General features: G+C 51.5%; 2 protein-coding genes across 2 annotated transcripts; both read left to right on the plus strand.

Annotated features, from left to right (window-relative positions):
* Positions 1-987: 987 nt before the first annotated feature.
* Positions 988-2,042, plus strand: LOC307051188 (Golgi-associated RAB2B interactor protein 3-like; the record flags this gene model as incomplete). The annotated part of the gene is made up of 3 exons (XM_079701529.1): positions 988-993; positions 1,220-1,828; positions 2,037-2,042. The coding sequence occupies 3 exons, from the start codon at positions 988-990 to the stop codon at positions 2,040-2,042; spliced, it is 621 nt and encodes a 206-aa protein (XP_079557655.1).
* Positions 2,043-8,634: 6,592 nt separating this feature from the next.
* On the plus strand, positions 8,635-9,237 carry LOC307051189 (Golgi-associated RAB2B interactor protein 3-like; the record flags this gene model as incomplete). The annotated part of the gene is made up of 1 exon (XM_079701530.1): positions 8,635-9,237. One exon carries the CDS (start codon positions 8,635-8,637, stop codon positions 9,235-9,237), a length of 603 nt encoding a protein of 200 aa, XP_079557656.1.
* Positions 9,238-16,565: the final 7,328 nt, after the last annotated feature.

Consider the following 16,565-nt stretch of genomic DNA (forward strand, 5'->3'; position numbering starts at 1 on the left):
ACAACACAAATTAACACAACATTGTAAATCAACTATACATCAATAAAAAAGAAGAAGGAAAAGAAAAAAAATACAAACCAAGTTTGGGTTACCTTTGTGGGGAGGGAGCATGCAGAAGAGGGGCTGGCAGGGTTCTATTTCTTGCTCTGGGTGGCAGCTACAAGGGTGTTCACTTTCTTGTTACTCATTAAGCTATATTTATGGTTTCTGCACTTTCATGAATGTGTGTTATATTTCACAATAAAAACTTTCTAAAACTGTAAAAAATATAAATATAAATATAAATCTAAATAAAAGTTAGCCTCGGGCTTCCCTGGTGGCGCAGTGGTTGAGAGTCCGCCTGCCAATGTAGGACACAAGGGTTCGAGCCCTGGTCTGGGAAGATCCCACATGCCACGGAGCAGCTGGCCCCGTGAGCCACAATTACTGAGCCTGGGCGTCTGGAGCCTGTGCTCCGCAACAAGAGAGGCCGCGATAGTGAGAGGCCCGCGCACCGCGATGAGGAGTGGCCCCCACTCGCCACAACTAGAGAAAGCCCTCGCACAGAAACGAAGACCCAACACAGCCATAAATTTAAAAAAATTAAAAAAAAAAAAAAAAAAAAGTTAGCCTCCTTGAAAAGACAAAACGGGTGAGAAAATTCTCCATATCCTGGAAATGACAGTACCAATGGGACTCTGACAGGTAGCACTCTTTCTAAGTTCCTGCCAGCACTGTGTTATATACGCTGGGGGCACAGAGAACAGCAATTTCCATAGGATGCCTGCCCTTAGCAAGTACACAGTCCACTTCCAGGATTTTATCCCCAGGACATCATTCAGCAGAAGCACGAAGATGATCCCTGCAGGGAGATTTGTAACAACAACAAGACTGGAAACCACCCAGATATTTACAAAAGCAGGAGGGTTTTCTCAACCTTTTGATTAGAAAGACTATCCAGCCTACCCACACCTATACCCTGGCAGGGTCAGCCTGTTCCCTATGGACATGGTGGTTGGTTTAGGGGGAGGCTGGTGAGCCTGCCCCAAGGGGGTGGGGACTTGGAGGCTCAACAAAGGGGTGTGTGATGTGATGGTGACGGGTCACAAAGGACTTGCGGTATAAATATGGTCGGGCCAAGAGACTCTGGCAGAGTCCTGCAGGGAGGTGACGAGTTGCTTTCGTTCCCTCTCTCTCTCCGAGACTCAATTTGTGGCTGGTGGCTCTGTCTTGAACGAAGAGAGCCATGAGCAGTGAGACTTTACCTCATTACATGGCCAATAGCTACTGTTCAGTGGGGGTGTCGAGGACCTCCATGGGGGTCCTGCAACGACAACTGTACGAGGGAGGAGAGTATGACCTTTTCAAGTACGCTCCCATGTTTGAGAGCGACTTTATCCAGGTCAGCAAGAAAGGAGAACTCATTGACCTAGACAACCGCGTCCGAAGGGTGACTGTGGGTGTCGCATCCACCAGCCCCCTCTTCCCACTACCTGACGTCATGCTCCTGGCCCGAACAACGAAAGTCTGTGAAGAGCATGTCAGATGCGCCGGGATCACCAAGGGGAGAGGTTGCAAGCCCGTGAAGATCCTAGAGCTCACCAGGCTGCTTCCCTTGAAGTTTGTCAAGATCTCCATCCACAACCGTGAGAAACAGCAGCTGTGCCTGAATCTTGCTACTGGCCGTACTTTCTATCTGCAGCTGTGCCCCTCATCCCATGCACAAAAAGACCTCTTTTCCCATTGGGAAAAGCTTGTCTATATCCTGAGACCACCGGTAGACAGTTACGGCAGTACCCCGATGCTCCAAACTGGAGATGCAGCCACTACAGAGGATGCCAAAATCCTAGTGGGAAGCACCCACAGAGACTCAAGAACACGGGGCAGGGTGCTTTGGGAGAGCAGGGCAAAGCTGGTCCTTCATAGCCTTTGGTGCTCTCTGAGACTCACCTGGGAAATACCTTCTATTGTTGAAAAGGGTCAGGGACAAACGAGCTATCACTATGGGATTCACCACACTGGAGAGGTTCCGAGTGCTTCTCCACCTTGTCCCACAGGGCTGAATTTCAGAGAGACCTTAGGTATCATATCAGCTGCACTGGTCTCATCACCAGGGCTGTAATCCCTTCTACAGCATCCTGATTGTCTGGTCTCTTCTTGAACACTTACCCCAGCCCAGGTAGTCTCAGCAGTTGGGGAACATGATTCACAGTTAGGAAGTCCTTCCTTCATTGTGTCTCCCCGTGACGCCGACATGCTGATTCAAATCAGCCCAACCCGTGGAGTCACCCAAATGTAGAAGGTGTGCATCCCTTGACCCAGGAACCCCACTTCTAGGAATCTATCCTGCAGAGAGAGAAGCACAAGGGTATAAAATTAAAGTGTATATCATGGAGAATTGTATCAGTGCTTTCCCTGACCCTGGGACTGTTCAAGTAAAATGGAGTGGCCGTTTGACAGGGGTGCAGTAGATGGGATCTTGCATCCAATGGGAGCTTAGACTGGGTGATTTCAAAGGTTATTCTAAGTATAAGCCCTTGAGTTGCTCAGCTCCAGGATGAGAGAGGAGCGGACAGTTCTGATCTCACTTTCTGTCATCTCTATCTTACCTGATTCTCCTCCCCTTGGCTGAGACCACAGAGCTCCACAGAGAAAGGGATCAGGATGAGGCTGGGCTTCACAAGCTTCGTGACGTGACTGGAGCCACAAAAAGCGCCGAAAGATCAGCAGCAGGGATGACCATGGGCCTGGCGGGAGCCACCATCAAGGATCCAGGAGAAAGCGGATCCGGCGAGGCCATTGCAGGTGCCCCCCATGGATCAACTGCAGCCATGAAAAGCGCCGAAGGATCAGCGGCAGGGATGACCACGGGCCTGGCGGGAGCCACCATCAAGGATCCAGGAGAAAGCGGATATGCTGAGGCCATTGCAGGTGCCCCCCATGGATCAACTGCAGCCGTGAAAAGCTCCGAAGCATCAGCGGCAGGGATGTCCATGGGCCTGGCGGGAGCCATTATCATGGATCCAGGAGAAAGCAGATCCGGCGAGGCCATTGCAGGTACCCAACATGGATCTACTACAGCCGTGAAAAGCGACGAAGGATCAGCGGCAGGAATGGCCATGGGCCTGGCTGGAGCCAACATCAAGGATCCAGGAGAAAGCGGATCCGGCGAGGCCATTGCAGGTGCCCCCATAGATCAAGTGCAGCCGTGAAAAGCGCCGAAGTATCAGCGGCAGGGATGCCCATGGTCCTGGTGGGAGCCACCGTCAAGGATCCAGGAAAAGGCGGATCCGGCGAGGCCATTGCAGGTGCCCCACATGCATCAACTGCAGCCGAGAAAAGCGCCGAAAGGTCAGCGAAAGGGATGACCATGGGCCTGGCGGGAGCCACCATCAAAGATTCAGGAGAAAGCGGATCCGGCGAGGCCATTGCAGGTGCCCCCCATGGATCAACTGCAGCCGTGAAAAGCGCCGAAGGATCAGAGGCAGGGATATCCATGGGCCTGGCGGGAGTCACCATCAAAGATACAGGAGAATGCGGATCCGGCGAGGCCATTGCACGTGCCCCCCATGGATCAACTGCAGCCGTGAAAAGCGCCGAAGGATCATCGGCAGGGATGTCCATGGGCCTGGCGGGAGCCATTATCAAGGATCCAGGAGAAAGCAGATCCGGCGAGGCCATTGCAGGTACCCAACATGGATCTACTACAGCCGTGAAAAGCGACGAAGGATCAGCGGCAGGAATGGCCATGGGCTTGGCTGGAGCCAACATCAAGGATCCAGGAGAAAGCGGATCCGGCGAGGCCATTGCAGGTGCCCCCATAGATCAAGTGCAGCCGTGAAAAGCGCTGAAGGATCAGGGGCAGGGATGTCCATGGGCCTGGCGGGAGCCATTATCAAGGATCCAGCAGAAAGCGGATCCGGCGAGGCCACTGCGGGTGCCCCCCATGGATCAAATGCAGCCGTGAAAAGCGCCGAAGGATCAGCGGCAGGAATGACCATGGGCCTGGTGGGAGCCACCATCCAGGATCCAGGAGAAAGGGGATCTGGCGAGGCCATTGCAGGTACCCCCCATGGATCAACTGCAGCCGTGAAAAGCCCCAAAGGATCAGCCGCAGGGATGACCATGGGCCTGGCGGGAGCCACCATCAAGGATCCAGGAGAAAGCGGATCCGGCGAGGACATTGCAGGTGCTGCCAGCTTATCCTTGCAGGACACGAACCTGGTCTTGGCGGATGATGCCAGCACATCCTCGACGGGGGCAGATGGTCCAGAGAGCAGCATGAGCATGGTGTTGCCAGTTGCAGTCACAACTGGCAAGCCTGCTGCTGGAAGAGCTGAAGGGAAGGTCGCAGACCCCGTGGTCTCCACCTTGCAGACCGAAGGCTACATGTCTGAACGGGATGGAAGCCAGAAGGGCTCCCACCCCAGGGATGAAGCCTGGACGGAAAAAAAGAAGGACATGTCTTCATCGAGGAAAAGTTCCCAACACCGCAGGACACGTGCAGGTCACCACTGGACAGGAGGGGACAAGACCCAGAAATCATCCTCCTACTGGTCCTCATCTGGCCATGGAAACTCCAAAGTTGACAAAGGACGGGAGGACAGCTCGCAAACCGAGGAACAGCCAGTCCACCACCAGTTCAGGGACTCTAAGTAAGACATCCAGTAAGATCCTCTCCTTCTTTAGGAGCTTCAGAGTCATTCCTGGTTCAGAAACAAGGCTCACACATGACCACTGAGAGGCAGACAAAGCCCCGGTTGGCTGGGATCGGCTTGGTTGGCTTCCATGTTTAGCACACATTTGCTAAAAGGGGAGAAAAAAACAAGGACATGATAAACACAAAATTCACAATAGTCGATTTCTGTAGGGTAAAAAGAAGGGAGGGATGGTCTGGGAGGAAAAGCTATTATGCAAAGCGGTATGTCCATGGGAATGTATTATCATTTCCATTTTATTTTAACATCTCTGACATCAGGATGATTTTCATACTGCTGTCAGCCAAGTGGCAGTCACTGCCTTAGAAATATCTCAACCAATTTGTTTCACTGTTGTTTTCCTTTCAATATATGCACAAGAGATGGATGACAAAGTCTGAAAGATATCTTTCAAGAACTATAAGATAAAGAAACTAAGGGGCATAAATACTCACTATCCAGGAACACAAGAAAGGTTTAGATATATTGTTAAGGAATAACAGAATAATCCAAAATGCTCTGTACTGATGAACTATGCAAATTATGTATGCATGTGGAAAGCGATTCTAAAAATTAAAACATCATAAATGAGATTATGAAATCTCATTTCATAATGAGATTATGCATTTTTAAAAGTCCATCATAAAAAAGTCTTTCCAATTTAAAAAAAAGTTGTAAATAAATTTCATGAGTCCATGAAAATCATTAAATTGTTAACAACAGTTGATAACAGTTGGATTAGAGTAACTGTTGATAACAGTTAACAACCGTTGGATTTGAGAAGAATGCCTCTGAGAACCATGTGTGTGTTTCGTTTTTGGGGTTTTTTTGCGGTATGCGGGCCTCTCGCTGCTGTGGCCTCTCCCATTGCGGAGCACAGGCTCCGGACGCACAGGCTCAGCGGCCATGGCTCACGGGCCCAGCGGCTCCACGGCATGTAGGATCTTCCCGGACAAGGACACGAACCCGTGTCCCCTGCATCGGCAGGTGGACTCCCAACCACTGCGCCACCAGGGAAGCCCCATGTGTGTTTGTATGAACCGGGGAGTCATCTGCTAGCCTTGCAATTCTCTGCTCATTCCCTTCTGTGACAACAGGGTCTACTAGGATGGAAGTTGGGTTTCCAGTAAAACTTAGGGACTTTCTCTGCAGAGCAAATTAAGTGGTAGAGGTGGAGGAGGTGAGAAATAAGATACGGATTCTGGGAGGAGTGGTAGCTTGGGAGGATGAGAGGAAGCCCTTCTCAGTTGCTCTGGTGGGTGGCTGGAAAATCCCATCTTGTGATTTCCAATAAACAAAGACCAATAGATTGTGGGGATCAATGTGTCCTTGGAGTTAACTCTTGAAGCACTGGGTCTTGGTAAGAGGAGAGAAAGAGCCATGTTCTCTAAGACCTGAGAGGGATTTGGGGGAAGCCTTCCGGAAATGTGAGGAGTTCTGGGGTAGAGGAGGGAGATAAAGGGGAACTCTTTCCAAAGCCTTTGACTCAGAGCCCCAGATTCTCACTATGCCAGAGGCTGAATCAGCCTACTTAAAACAGCTTCATCTTAGGATTCTGTACCCTTGGCTTTAGCTTTTGTCTTTCTTAGCCTGTATTAGGCATTCTCACTCCCTCACCCCAAAGGACTTCTTTAACGTGAACCTAGTTAGTCCACTGTGCAGGGCGTTAGCTGACCAGACCCACAGTTGACACAATTTACACCTCCAGTGCAGTAGTAAAGTGGAGGTGGGGACTTGCCCACCGCAACTGCCCTGCCTGGCACTTTCTCTGGATTTCCTTTTCTATCTTGACAGTTCATCAAGAGACACATGCACAGATACCTACGTATTTCAAAGCAACAGGCATCTTCCTCTGGAGGGAGACATCAATTTGGGTATCAAGTCAGTACACCCTATCAGATAGAGGCCAATATTTTGGACAGCAATATTCATCACCATGGTGGCAATTCTGCAGCTGAAAGTGCAATTAGGCAATGGATGGTTGATTACAAACTAACCAATGTCCCAAACTTCAAGTCTGGCAACACACATACATACTAGAAAGGGTTTTTTTCCCTACAGCAAAATAAGGTCATTCACAGGATTGTTGAAGATGTGCTATGGTGGGAGGCATATTGAAGGCAGTGTCGTGGCTGGCAGAGCAAGCATGATGTGATGCTGGGGGACACAGCAGGGGCCACGCCATGCAAGGCCTTGAGGTCCATTTAAAGGATTTTCATTTCGGACCTTGGAGTGATGCAAAGCCATGATATGTTTTAAATAGGGGAGTGGCCTGATCAAATGTGCACTTTGTGGAGGGCACTGTGGTTTCTGTGAAAAGAAGTATTTGGCTGGGGGGGTTGTTAATATGGGACTTTATGTTACTTCCTAGTTTTGGCCACAGGATCTATATAATGAGGAGATTGGAGGGTATGTTTTGAAAGACACCGTTCCATTTGAAATATCCACGTGGGGTGCATTTCTTGAATGAAGGACTTGTGGCCCCAGCTGCTGGGGGTGCATCCCACAGAAAGCCTTCAGCTGGCAGTGAGTTTGGAAATTGCCTGGGTTCCTCACCCGAGGTGCACGGCAAGAAATGATTGATGTGGAGTGTGAAGCTCAGGCCATCGTAGCCCAACACAGACCCTCTCGGAAGGGTCACTCCAGTTCAAGAGCTCAGCTTCGGGCTTCCCTGGTGGCGCAGTGGTTGGGAGTCCGCCTGCCGATGCAGGGGACACGGGTTCGTGCCCCGGTCCGGGAGGACCCCACATGCCGCGGAGCGGCTGGGCCCGTGAGCCATGGCTCCGGAGCCTGTGCTCCGCAACGAGAGAGGCCACAACAGTGAGAGGCCTGCGTACCGCAAAAAAAAAACAAAAAAACCGGGGGTCAAGGAGGGAAGGATTGAGAGTTTGGGATTAGCAGATACAAACTACAGGATGGATAAACAGCAGGGTCCTACTGTAGAGCACAGAGAACTATATTCAGTATCCTGTGATAAACCATAATGGAAAAGAATATGAAAAAGAATGTATGTATACAAAAAACTGAATCAGAAATTAACAGAAGAAATTAACACAACACAAATTAACACAACATTGTAAATCAACTATACATCAATAAAAAAGAAGAAGGAAAAGAAAAAAAATACAAACCAAGTTTGGGTTACCTTTGTGGGGAGGGAGCATGCAGAAGAGGGGCTGGCAGGGTTCTATTTCTTGCTCTGGGTGGCAGCTACAAGGGTGTTCACTTTCTTGTTACTCATTAAGCTATATTTATGGTTTCTGCACTTTCATGAATGTGTGTTATATTTCACAATAAAAACTTTCTAAAACTGTAAAAAATATAAATATAAATAAAAGTTAGCCTCCTTGAAAAGACAAAATGGGTGAGAAAATTCTCCATATCCTGGAAATGACAGTACCAATGGGACTCTGACAGGTAGCACTCTTTCTAAGTTCCTGCCAGCACTGTGTTATATACGCTGGGGGCACAGAGAACACCAATTCCCATAGGATGCCTGCCCTTAGCAAGTACACAGTCCACTTCCAGGATTTTATCCCCAGGACATCATTCAGCAGAAGCACGAAGAGGATCCCTGCAGGGAGATTTGTCACAACAACAAGACTGGAAACCACCCAGATATTTACAAAAGCAGGAGGGTTTTCTCAACCTTTTGATTAGAAAGACTATCCAGCCTACCCACACCTATACCCTGGCAGGGTCAGCCTGTTCCCTATGGACATGGTGGTTGGTTTAGGGGGAGGCTGGTGAGCCTGCCCCAAGGGGGTGGGGACTTGGAGGCTCAACAAAGGGGTGTGTGATGTGATGGTGACGGGTCACAAAGGACTTGCGGTATAAATATGGTCGGGCCAAGAGACTCTGGCAGAGTCCTGCAGGGAGGTGACGAGTTGCTTTCGTTCCCTCTCTCTCTCCGAGACTCAATTTGTGGCTGGTGGCTCTGTCTTGAACGAAGAGAGCCATGAGCAGTGAGACTTTACCTCATTACATGGCCAATAGCTACTGTTCAGTGGGGGTGTTGAGGACCTCCATGGGGGTCCTGCAACGACAACTGTACGAGGGAGGAGAGTATGACCTTTTCAAGTATGCTCCCATGTTTGAGAGCGACTTTATCCAGGTCAGCAAGAAAGGAGAACTGATTGACCTAGACAACCGCGTCCGAAGGGTGACTGTGGGTGTCGCATCCACCAGCCCCCTCTTCCCACTACCTGACGTCATGCTGCTAGCCCGAACAACGAAAGTCTGTGAAGAGCATGTCAGATGCGCCGGGATCACCAAGGGGAGAGGTTGCAAGCCCGTGAAGATCCTAGAGCTCACCAGGCTGCTTCCCTTGAAGTTTGTCAAGATCTCCATCCACAACCGTGAGAAACAGCAGCTGTGCCTGAATCTTGCTACTGGCCGTACTTTCTATCTGCAGCTGTGCCCCTCATCCCATGCACAAAAAGACCTCTTTTCCCATTGGGAAAAGCTTGTCTATATCCCGGGACCACCGGTAGACAGTTACGCAGTACCCCGATGCTCCAAACTGGAGATGCAGAGACTACAGAGGATGCCAAAATCCTAGTGGGAAGCACCCACAGAGACTCAAGAACACGGGGCAGGGTGCTTTGGGAGAGCAGGGCAAAGCTGGTCCTTCATAGCCTTTGGTGCTCTCTGAGACTCACCTGGGAAATACCTTCTATTGTTGAAAAGGGTCAGGGACAAACGAGCTATCACTATGGGATTCACCACACTGGAGAGGTTCCGAGTGCTTCTCCACCTTGTCCCACAGGGCTGAATTTCAGAGAGACCTTAGGTATCATATCAGCTGCACTGGTCTCATCACCAGGGCTGTAATCCCTTCTACAGCATCCTGATTGTCTGGTCTCTTCTTGAACACTTACCCCAGCCCAGGTAGTCTCAGCAGTTGGGGAACATCATTCACAGTTAGGAAGTCCTTCCTTCATTGTGTCTCCCCGTGACGCCGACATGCTGATTCAAATCAGCCCAACCCGTGGAGTCACCCAAATGTAGGAGGTGTGCATCCCTTGACCCAGGAACCCCACTTCTAGGAATCTGTCCTGCAGAGAGAGAAGCACAAGGATATAAAATTAAAGTGTATATCATGGAGAATTGTATCAGTGCTTTCCCTGACCCTGGGACTGTTCAAGTAAAATGGAGTGGCCGTTTGACAGGGGTGCAGTAGATGGGATCTTGCATCCAATGGGAGCTTAGACTGGGTGATTTCAAAGGTTATTCTAAGTATAAGCCCTTGAGTTGCTCAGCTCCAGGATGAGAGAGGAGCGGACAGTTCTGATCTCACTTTCTGTCATCTCTATCTTACCTGATTCTCCTCCCCTTGGCTCAGACCACAGAGCTCCACAGAGAAAGGGATCAGGATGAGGCTGGGCTTCACAAGCTTCGTGACGTGACTGGAGCCACAAAAAGCGCCGAAAGATCAGCAGGAGGGATGACCATGGGCCTGGCGGGAGCCACCATCAAGGATCCAGGAGAAAGCGGATCCGGCCAGGCCATTGCAGGTGCCCCCGATGGATCAACTGCAGCCGTGAAAAGCGCCGAAGGATCAGCGGCAGGGATGACCACGGGCCTGGCGGGAGCAACCATCAAGGATCCAGGAGAAAGCGGATCTGGTGAGGCCATTGCAGGTGCCCCCCATGGATCAACTGCAGCCGTGAAAAGCGCCGAAGGATCAGCGGCAGGGATGTCCATGGGCCTGGCGGGAGCCATTATCAAGGATACAGGAGAAAGCAGATCCAGCGAGGCCATTGCAGGTACCCAACATGGATCTACTGCAGCCGTGAAAAGCGACGAAGGATCAGCGGCAGGAATGGCCATGGGCCTGGCTGGAGCCAACATCAAGGATCCAGGAGAAAGCGGATCCGGTGAGGCCATTGCAGGTGCCCCCCATGGATCAACTGCAGCCGTGAAAAGCACCGAAGGATCAGCGGCAGGGATATCCATGGGCCTGGCGGGAGTCACCATCAAAGATACAGGAGAATGCGGATCCGGCGAGGCCATTGCAGGTGCCCCCCATGGATCAACTGCAGCCGTGAAAAGCGCCAAAGGATCAGCGGCAGGGATGTCCATGGGCCTGGCGGGAGCCATTATCAAGGATTCAGGAGAAAGCAGATCCGGCGAGGCCATTGCAGGTACCCAACTTGGATCTACTACAGCCGTGAAAAGTGAGGAAGGATCAGCGGCAGGAATGTCCATGGGCCTGGCGGAGCCATTATCAAGGATCCAGGAGAAAGCAGATCAGGCGAGGCCACTGCGGGTGCCCCCCATGGATCAAATGCAGCCGTGAAAAGCGCCGAAGGATCAGCGGCAGGAATGACCATGGGCCTGCTGCGAGCCACCATCCAGGATACAGGAGAAAGGGTATCTGGCGAGGCCATTGCAGGTGCCCCCCATGGTTCAACTGCAGTCGTGAAAAGCGCCAAAGGATCAGCCGCAGGGATGACCATGGGCCTGGCGGGAGCCACCATCAAGGATCCAGGAGAAAGCAGATGTGCTGAGGCCATTGCAGGTGCCCCCCATGGATCAACTGCAGCCGTGAAAAGCTCCGAAGGATCAGCGGCAGGGATGTCCATGGGCCTGGCGGGAGCCATTATCAAGGATCCAGGAGAAAGCAGATCCGGCGAGGCCATTGCAGGTACCCAACATGGATCTACTACAGCCGTGAAAAGCGACGAAGGATCAGCGGCAGGAATGGCCATGGGCCTGGCTGGAGCCAACATCAAGGATCCAGGAGAAAGCGGATCCGGCGAGGCCATTGCAGGTGCCCCCATAGATCAAGTGCAGCCGTGAAAAGCGCCGAAGTATCAGCGGCAGGGATGCCCATGGTCCTGGCGGGAGCCACCGTCAAGGATCCAGGAAAAGGCGGATCCGGCGAGGCCATTGCAGGTGCCCCACATGCATCAACTGCAGCCGAGAAAAGCGCCGAAAGGTCAGCGAAAGGGATGACCATGGGCCTGGCGGGAGCCACCATCAAAGATTCAGGAGAAAGCGGATCCGGCGAGGCCATTGCAGGTGCCCCCCATGGATCAATTGCAGCCGTGAAAAGCGCCGAAGGATCAGAGGCAGGGATATCCATGGGCCTGGCGGGAGTCACCATCAAAGATACAGGAGAATGCGGATCCGGCGAGGCCATTGCAGGTGCCCCCCATGGATCAACTGCAGCCGTGAAAAGCGCCGAAGGATCATCGGCAGGGATGTCCATGGGCCTGGCGGGAGCCATTATCAAGGATCCAGGAGAAAGCAGATCCGGCGAGGCCATTGCAGGTACCCAACATGGATCTACTACAGCCGTGAAAAGCGACGAAGGATCAGCGGCAGGAATGGCCATGGGCCTGGCTGGAGCCAACATCAAGGATCCAGGAGAAAGCGGATCCGGCGAGGCCATTGCAGGTGCCCCCATAGATCAAGTGCAGCCGTGAAAAGCGCCGAAGTATCAGCGGCAGGGATGCCCATGGTCCTGGCGGGAGCCACCGTCAAGGATCCAGGAAAAGGCGGATCCGGCGAGGCCATTGCAGGTGCCCCACATGCATCAACTGCAGCCGAGAAAAGCGCCGAAAGGTCAGCGAAAGGGATGACCATGGGCCTGGCGGGAGCCACCATCAAAGATTCAGGAGAAAGCGGATCCGGCGAGGCCATTGCAGGTGCCCCCCATGGATCAACTGCAGCCGTGAAAAGCGCAGAAGGATCAGAGGCAGGGATATCCATGGGCCTGGCGGGAGTCACCATCAAAGATACAGGAGAATGCGGATCCGGCGAGGCCATTGCAGGTGCCCCCCATGGATCAACTGCAGCCGTGAAAAGCGCCGAAGGATCATCGGCAGGGATGTCCATGGGCCTGGCGGGAGCCATTATCAAGGATCCAGGAGAAAGCAGATCCGGCGAGGCCATTGCAGGTACCCAACATGGATCTACTACAGCCGTGAAAAGCGACGAAGGATCAGTGGCAGGAATGGCCATGGTCCTGGCTGGAGCCAACATCAAGGATCCAGGAGAAAGCGGATCCGGCGAGGCCATTGCAGGTGCCCCCATAGATCAAGTGCAGCCGTGAAAAGCGCCGAAGTATCAGCGGCAGGGATGCCCATGGTCCTGGCGGGAGCCACCGTCAAGGATCCAGGAAAAGGCGGATCCGGCGAGGCCATTGCAGGTGCCCCACATGCATCAACTGCAGCTGAGAAAAGTGCCGAAAGGTCAGCGAAAGGGATGACCATGGGCCTGGTGGGAGCCACCATCAAAGATTCAGGAGAAAGCGGATCCGGCGAGGCCATTGCAGGTGCCCCCCATGGATCAACTGCAGCCGTGAAAAGCGCCGAAGGATCAGAGGCAGGGATATCCATGGGCCTGGCGGGAGTCACCATCAAAGATACAGGAGAATGCGGATCCGGCGAGGCCATTGCAGGTGCCCCCCATGGATCAACTGCAGCCGTGAAAAGCGCCGAAGGATCATCGGCAGGGATGTCCATGGGCCTGGCGGGAGCCATTATCAAGGATCCAGGAGAAAGCAGATCCGGCGAGGCCATTGCAGGTACCCAACATGGATCTACTACAGCCGTGAAAAGCGACGAAGGATCAGCGGCAGGAATGGCCATGGGCCTGGCTGGAGCCAACATCAAGGATCCAGGAGAAAGCGGATCCGGCGAGGCCATTGCAGGTGCCCCCATAGCTCAAGTGCAGCCGTGAAAAGCGCTGAAGGATCAGGGGCAGGGATGTCCATGGGCCTGGCGGGAGCCATTATCAAGGATCCAGCAGAAAGCGGATCCGGCGAGGCCACTGCGGGTGCCCCCCATGGATCAAATGCAGCCGTGAAAAGCGCCGAAGCATCAGCGGCAGGAATGACCATGGGCCTGGTGGGAGCCACCATCCAGGATCCAGGAGAAAGGGGATCTGGCGAGGCCATTGCAGGTACCCCCCATGGATCAACTGCAGCCGTGAAAAGCCCCAAAGGATCAGCCGCAGGGATGACCATGGGCCTGGCGGGAGCCACCATCAAGGATCCAGGAGAAAGCGGATCCGGCGAGGACATTGCAGGTGCTGCCAGCTTATCCTTGCAGGACACGAACCTGGTCTTGGCGGATGATGCCAGCACATCCTCGACGGGGGCAGATGGTCCAGAGAGCAGCATGAGCATGGTGTTGCCAGTTGCAGTCACAACCGGCAAGCCTGCTGCTGGAAGAGCTGAAGGGAAGGTCGCAGACCCCGTGGTCTCCACCTTGCAGACCGAAGGCTACATGTCTGAACGGGATGGAAGCCAGAAGGGCTCCCACCCCAGGGATGAAGCCTGGACGGAAAAAAAGAAGGACATGTCTTCATCGAGGAAAAGTTCCCAACACCGCAGGACACGTGCAGGTCACCACTGGACAGGAGGGGACAAGACCCAGAAATCATCCTCCTACTGGTCCTCATCTGGCCATGGAAACTCCAAAGTTGACAAAGGACGGGAGGACAGCTCGCAAACCGAGGAACAGCCAGTCCACCACCAGTTCAGGGACTCTAAGTAAGACATCCAGTAAGATCCTCTCCTTCTTTAGGAGCTTCAGAGTCATTCCTGGTTCAGAAACAAGGCTCACACATGACCACTGAGAGGCAGACAAAGCCCCGGTTGGCTGGGATCGGCTTGGTTGGCTTCCATGTTTAGCACACATTTGCTAAAAGGGGAGAAAAAAACAAGGACATGATAAACACAAAATTCACAATAGTCGATTTCTGTAGGGTAAAAAGAAGGGAGGGATGGTCTGGGAGGAAAAGCTATTATGCAAAGCGGTATGTCCATGGGAATGTATTATCATTTCCATTTTATTTTAACATCTCTGACATCAGGATGATTTTCATACTGCTGTCAGCCAAGTGGCAGTCACTGCCTTAGAAATATCTCAACCAATTTGTTTCACTGTTGTTTTCCTTTCAATATATGCACAAGAGATGGATGACAAAGTCTGAAAGATATCTTTCAAGAACTATAAGATAAAGAAACTAAGGGGCATAAATACTCACTATCCAGGAACACAAGAAAGGTTTAGATATATTGTTAAGGAATAACAGAATAATCCAAAATGCTCTGTACTGATGAACTATGCAAATTATGTATGCATGTGGAAAGCGATTCTAAAAATTAAAACATCATAAATGAGATTATGAAATCTCATTTCATAATGAGATTATGCATTTTTAAAAGTCCATCATAAAAAAGTCTTTCCAATTTAAAAATAAGTTGTAAATAAATTTCATGAGTCCATGAAAATCATTAAATTGTTAACAACAGTTGATAACAGTTGGATTAGAGTAACTGTTGATAACAGTTAACAACCGTTGGATTTGAGAAGAATGCCTCTGAGAACCATGTGTGTGTTTCGTTTTTGGGGTTTTTTTGCGGTATGCGGGCCTCTCGCTGCTGTGGCCTCTCCCATTGCGGAGCACAGACTCCGGACGCACAGGCTCAGCGGCCATGGCTCACGGGCCCAGCGGCTCCACGGCATGTAGGATCTTCCCGGACAAGGACACGAACCCGTGTCCCCTGCATCGGCAGGTGGACTCCCAACCACTGCGCCACCAGGGAAGCCCCATGTGTGTTTGTATGAACCGGGGAGTCATCTGCTAGCCTTGCAATTCTCTGCTCATTCCCTTCTGTGACAACAGGGTCTACTAGGATGGAAGTTGGGTTTCCAGTAAAACTTAGGGACTTTCTCTGCAGAGCAAATTAAGTGGTAGAGGTGGAGGAGGTGAGAAATAAGATACGGATTCTGGGAGGAGTGGTAGCTTGGGAGGATGAGAGGAAGCCCTTCTCAGTTGCTCTGGTGGGTGGCTGGAAAATCCCATCTTGTGATTTCCAATAAACAAAGACCAATAGATTGTGGGGATCAATGTGTCCTTGGAGTTAACTCTTGAAGCACTGGGTCTTGGTAAGAGGAGAGAAAGAGCCATGTTCTCTAAGACCTGAGAGGGATTTGGGGGAAGCCTTCCGGAAATGTGAGGAGTTCTGGGGTAGAGGAGGGAGATAAAGGGGAACTCTTTCCAAAGCCTTTGACTCAGAGCCCCAGATTCTCACTATGCCAGAGGCTGAATCAGCCTACTTAAAACAGCTTCATCTTAGGATTCTGTACCCTTGGCTTTAGCTTTTGTCTTTCTTAGCCTGTATTAGGCATTCTCACTCCCTCACCCCAAAGGACTTCTTTAACGTGAACCTAGTTAGTCCACTGTGCAGGGCGTTAGCTGACCAGACCCACAGTTGACACAATTTACACCTCCAGTGCAGTAGTAAAGTGGAGGTGGGGACTTGCCCACCGCAACTGCCCTGCCTGGCACTTTCTCTGGATTTCCTTTTCTATCTTGACAGTTCATCAAGAGACACATGCACAGATACCTACGTATTTCAAAGCAACAGGCATCTTCCTCTGGAGGGAGACATCAATTTGGGTATCAAGTCAGTACACCCTATCAGATAGAGGCCAATATTTTGGACAGCAATATTCATCACCATGGTGGCAATTCTGCAGCTGAAAGTGCAATTAGGCAATGGATGGTTGATTACAAACTAACCAATGTCCCAAACTTCAAGTCTGGCAACACACATACATACTAGAAAGGGTTTTTTTCCCTACAGCAAAATAAGGTCATTCACAGGATTGTTGAAGATGTGCTATGGTGGGAGGCATATTGAAGGCAGTGTCGTGGCTGGCAGAGCAAGCATGATGTGATGCTGGGGGACACAGCAGGGGCCACGCCATGCAAGGCCTTGAGGTCCATTTAAAGGATTTTCATTTCGGACCTTGGAGTGATGCAAAGCCATGATATGTTTTAAATAGGGGAGTGGCCTGATCAAATGTGCACTTTGTGGAGGGCACTGTGGTTTCTGTGAAAAGAAGTATTTGGCTGGGGGGGTTG

Source organism: Hyperoodon ampullatus, assembly GCF_949752795.1.
Source record: "Hyperoodon ampullatus genome assembly, chromosome: 4".
NCBI classification, from domain to species: domain Eukaryota; kingdom Metazoa; phylum Chordata; class Mammalia; order Artiodactyla; family Ziphiidae; genus Hyperoodon; species Hyperoodon ampullatus.